This window comes from Vollenhovia emeryi, unplaced genomic scaffold, assembly GCF_000949405.1.
Source record: "Vollenhovia emeryi isolate VEMERY1.0 unplaced genomic scaffold, V.emery_V1.0 DF939144.1, whole genome shotgun sequence".
Taxonomy (NCBI): Eukaryota; Metazoa; Arthropoda; class Insecta; order Hymenoptera; family Formicidae; genus Vollenhovia; species Vollenhovia emeryi.
The window spans coordinates 1,199,350-1,204,640 of NW_011967222.1; the positions used below are offsets into that span (position 1 = coordinate 1,199,350).

General features: G+C 38.3%; 1 protein-coding gene across 2 annotated transcripts in view; it reads right to left on the reverse strand.

Annotated features, from left to right (window-relative positions):
- LOC105566502 (dopamine N-acetyltransferase-like) overlaps positions 1 to 5,291 on the reverse strand; it is a 14,355-nt gene that overhangs the window by 5,434 nt on the left and 3,630 nt on the right. The window contains exon 1 of one of the 2 annotated variants that reach the window (XM_012020563.1): positions 531 to 788. The exons of the other annotated variant lie outside the window; for it this stretch is intronic. Coding sequence (XP_011875953.1) covers positions 531 to 635 — 105 coding nt within the window. The 5' untranslated portion in view covers positions 636 to 788. Of the gene's footprint in view, positions 1 to 530; positions 789 to 5,291 lie in introns of those variants that run through there. 2 annotated transcript variants of the gene reach the window in all.

The following is a 5,291-nucleotide window of genomic DNA, read 5'->3' on the forward strand; positions in this document are numbered from 1 at the left end:
ACATTTTACTAATAGAATGTATGATAAAATTTCAAAAGACTCTCGTACAGTTCTTCAAAGTGCCGTGTTGTCCCACGATTACATGATTTTCAGGGTGAAATTTAAGAGAAGACTTTCCGTGTTTGCGATAAACACATGCGAAAACAATCTTCATGTTTATTGCATGAAATAAAATAATAATATTCCGGAGGAGAAACATCGCGATTGTGCGTAAATATGTAACATATTTAATGAAGACCTAAAAGGTGAAAGCAGAAATAATACTGTTAGCCCGTCACGTTCTTACAACGTGTAATAATATTATGTGCTTGTCTATTTATTCAAATCGGCTCGAGAGGATGGCATTTGTTTCGTGTTTGCGATCTTCGAAGCAGAACCCTCGGAAATTATATATTTCTCTGAAGTGAAGCACTTGGACGTGTTACGTCAAATTCACGAAACATCAATTCGGTCTTTAAAGTGTCACACCACACAAACGGTTTGCCAATTTCAATTTTCGCCCCGTTCAGTTCGTCCCCCTAACTTCTTACCGAGTATCTCGTGATCTTCGGTGCATCCTTGACGAAACTGGTGGTAATCTTGTCGCTGTCGATGCGCATCGCATCGACCCGATTTGCCGCGCGTATGTTCTCCATGGCGAGCGATAAGATCCACGGGTCTTTGCCGCACTTGCGTCGAGTGTTTCAACGTGTGAATTAAAGAGAACAACTGTGGAAGCAAGTTCTCCGAGCGCTAACAACGCGATGCTCGGTTGTCGACGAGGTGGTAATCTAACACTGCGCATTGTAATAGAACGCCGTCAGTCTTATATACGCTCCGTAGGAGCAACAGGCGTTCTCGCAGGTTCAGGGACAGATAGATATAGTTTAGGATACTTAGGATTGCGGCGACGCCCCCGTTTTTAATATCGAAGGATATCTAATCAGCCTTGGATCGACCCGCAATCATCGCGTAATTATGCCGCAGCTTTGTATAATTTTGCAGCGATTTATTATGATAAACTGGATCTTATTTTTCACTCGAGCGAGGAGCGTTGCATTGCCAGATGAGGCGCGAGAATATGAGATTGGACGAAAAGTCGAGAAATCGCGGCAACGCGCGGTCTAATCTATATTCCTATAATTATATAAAAATTGCAAATCTGCACGATGTAATGTAACAATATGTACTTACATCTTGAGAGATAAAAGTGCGCATAAATGTCGAGACTACTTTATGGCTCGGAACAGCAATAAAATTTCATGTTATCGCGAGTCAAGTGCATATAATTCTATAATGTACACATAAATAAAATTCTGACGAGTTTCTATTTAAAACTTGCAAAGTGTATCACATAAAGATGCGCATGTTGCATACAAAATTAGAAAATAATTTCTATTTTAACACACGAATGTACCTGTCGACTCGTGTAAGATATTAGCTGACATCAAATAGCCATTGAATTAGAAATAATATTTATTTTACATTTTGCAAGGCCGGTAGATGGACTTAACCGATGCTCGACTTGCTAATTTTTGCTAGAAAATAGTGCGTCTTCGTGTTTAAACGAACAAACAGAAAGTACCTAAAATTAGAGTCGCTTCGTTACGCAGTTTCAAACTTTTAATTATAATAATCGAATACCATTGTTGTTATCGCAATGTGTATTTATTGTAATTTACACCGTGTGTGGAGAATGAAATTGGTTTTCTATCCCTAAGTGTGTACATACCTTGTATGTACATTTTTATGTCGCGTGCTGAGGTCGTTTACGCCTTTATACGAGCAATTGTGCTACTATATGGAGAACGGAACATGCCAAAGACAGCGATTGTTCTGTCGATCTATCAGCTCGAAGGTCACAATAGTAACTATATCTGGACTGGAACAATCTATATCTGGAATCGGACATGGTACCTTGAAGACCGTCATAGCAAGGCTCGCATAGTTCAAGGCTATCCTTGTCCTAAATATATACGACTGCGTGAATAGAATTTTCTTTTAAAATTTACCCTGAAAATCACGTAATCGTGGAACATGACATTTTGAAGAACTGTATGAGAGTTTTTCGAAATTTTACCATATAATTACTGGTAAAATGTATGGTAAAATTTCAAAAAACTGTTATAAAGTCCTTTAATCGTGGGACAACATAGCATTTTAAAGAACTTTATGAAAGTTTTTTAAAATTTTACCACACCATACTAGTAAAATGTATGATAAAATCTCAAAACGCGCGCATAAAATTCTTCGAAATGCCGTGTTGTCCTACACAGAAAGACTTTTCTTTTAAAGTTTATCCTGAAAATCATGTAATCGTGGGACAACGTGGCATTTTAAAAAACTTTATGAGAGTTTCTTGAAATTTTGCTACTATAATTACTATTGTAGAAAGTATAATTAGAGGAAAGTCCCCTATTATGAGATAGGTTCCTAATATGCGATAGCGGAGTTTCTGCTAGGTTAATAGGCATCATCTGTTGGTTCCACTGTGAATTTGTTGCCCTTGGAGTGAAATCTCTGTTTAGTAGAAAATTGATAGATCGTGTAATCGTTGCGAGAAAAGATTTGAGATTGAATTTGAACGTTGAAAACCTATTATCTCATATCAGACTCCTATCTCATAATAGAGGCCTTCCCTCTACTAATAAAATGTATGGTAAAATTTCACAAATCTCTTATAAAGTTCTTCAAACTGTCACGTTGTTCTACGATTACAGGATTTCCAGGATAAATTCTACAAGAAAATTCCCTCCATGCGATGGACGTCGCCTTATTATCCATTGAACACGAGAATACGTAAAATCGAAACAATTTAAATATACGATACTATCCGCGATCTGTGGCCATTGTAGAAAATTTTCTGAAGTTTACAAAATCGATTTTTTCAGAGCGGCAAAAATCGATAAAACGCCGTTTTCATGGCTTCTACGATTATCGGCTTACGGTTGACGGATTAAACGTACTTACTGTTCGTTTTCGTTGCGAACAAGCAACTTTTAACAAGCTATAAATACCGCTCAACGACTCAGTGATTTAAATCGAATGGAACTGCAACGGAGAATTACGAAGCATCTTCATGGCCATGGTATGTTCGCGTACCGCACGTCCTTTGATCGCGACACTCGATAAGCCAGATAATCGATAAACGATCGACAATGAAATGTAATGGCCTCAATAAAGTGTCTCCCAAGCAGCTCCTCGTAGCCTTTCAAATCGGATGCGAGCCCTGAACGAATATGCCGTAGCCAGTTTCCGCGTTCAACGGAAAGAGAGGACAGAACGGGCGGTGAATGGTGAGGTTTTGTCTTGCGAAGAATTGCTCGACAGGAGCCTGTGGAAGATATATTAGAGATACAAAAAAAAACCTGTCCTTGAAACACAGGGTGAATTGCATGATTCAACCGCCTCGAGTACGTCCGTCGTTAGCGAACCGATTCAAATTTTTGTTGCCTCGAACAGTCATGCGAGCGAGCTAATAAACCATTGCATTTTTACTGCTGTATCTTTATGCGAGCGGCATTCATTTTCGAACATCGTACCTTAGTGTGCCTGGTGCTGGACTGGCACGTAGCTCAATCGCTATGTACCGATATCGGATATTTGTGCGGGTATCAAATATCCCTGTATTTCATTTTATTAAAGATTACTTGTAAAATTTACAGAAAAGAAGATAGAGACGTCAAAATTGGCAATAATTTGTTAAAGGAAGTTTGTTGCAGTCGAAAAAAGATATTAAATGATAAAAATATCGTAGCTAATGAAAAAGAGACGAAAAATAATGACGTAAAGAATCAATCGTGAAAATCGCACGTTTAATTGTCGAGTGGTCGATTAAATCAAATTGGACTTTGATAAAAATAACTATTTCTGGAATGGGAATAATTGATTTTAGATAGCAATTAATAATTGGAAAGGTCGGCTTTACGACGTCGATTTAATGTGCGTCTGTGAACGCGACTTCTTGGAGCACTTTTGGCACTTAATGAAAAGCAATTCCGTTATGTCGCAGCCCGCCTCCACTGCAGTCGCAGCCATATGTTTCGATAGAACAGTTTTAGCGACCTGTCGAAGGCCTTGAGTGAACGGTTAATCAAAGCGATCGTTTACTATCAACTGCTTACATTGTTCATTATGCATAATTCTTCGGCGAACACGGGGAGCGCTTTCCGACGCACTTTCAATAATACAATTCCTTTTACTCGCGATAAATCCATATATCCTGGTATAGTGGGGGGAAAACTGAATCATACGCCAACACAAAATTTTGTCTGTTCTGTTATCGCGGGAAATCAATCGCTCGTACCCGATTACCGGTTCTCAGTAATTCGTGCAATCCGTAAAACGCGATAAAACTAAATTATTAAAGGCTTTAGGTGTTTGGGGAACGCAACATTTTTCTCAATGCAGTGGATTTTTCTTCTTCCGATAAACTGAAACCCAAGTTGCGTATATTACAATTAAAGTCGTGTTACATTGAATGTGTCGACAGACAAGTTGTCCTCGACGCGACTCTGTAACATGATCGTCTGTGAAGCTTGACTCACTTAAAAACTGGAGAAGATCGTATAACGAATCAATTACTCTAGTAATTCAATTTACTCGCGGGATCGTTGAAACGGTCAATATAATATATCGAATTATTCAATCGACTTGACGTAGGGACCTTCGATATTAATTTCATGATATCGTTCTAGCTAACGAGATAGAATCAAACTTAGACTTCGTCAAATTTGAATTTATCTGAAGATGCTGTATGGAACATTTCATTAGCTACGGAGTATTTAAGATGATTTTAAGACGATCTTGGATATAAGATCCATGAATGCCGGCCTCGATAAACCGGCTTTAATAATTCAATCGCCGAAATAATAACGACTCAAGAGTAAATCTATGTAACTGTCTGTTTTCTAGGAGTTAAGTCCATGGAACCTCGTTAGAATTATTTCGCGCGTTAATATTGACACGGGATTGCATACTGCAGGAATTAAACTGTTTACTAGACAGGCCGACGCGACAATGTAAACGCGCGTAAATGAAGGAGAAACAAATATATGTCGCAATAAGTCTGTGCAAGTGTTTTCAAAATGTCAAGCGTAGGAGACCAAAGCCGATTCTTGCTGTTTTATCGTTCGTTCTTGTTAGTTTCTATTTCTATATGAATAAATCTATGTTTGACACCACATAAGACAATGCCGATATAAAAAAATACACGTAAAATACTTGACATGTTTATTACGTTTTTGCATGCATCGAAAGTTCAACGTACGTTTGTAATAAAAAGCACACACACGCATTTGTTATAGATCAGA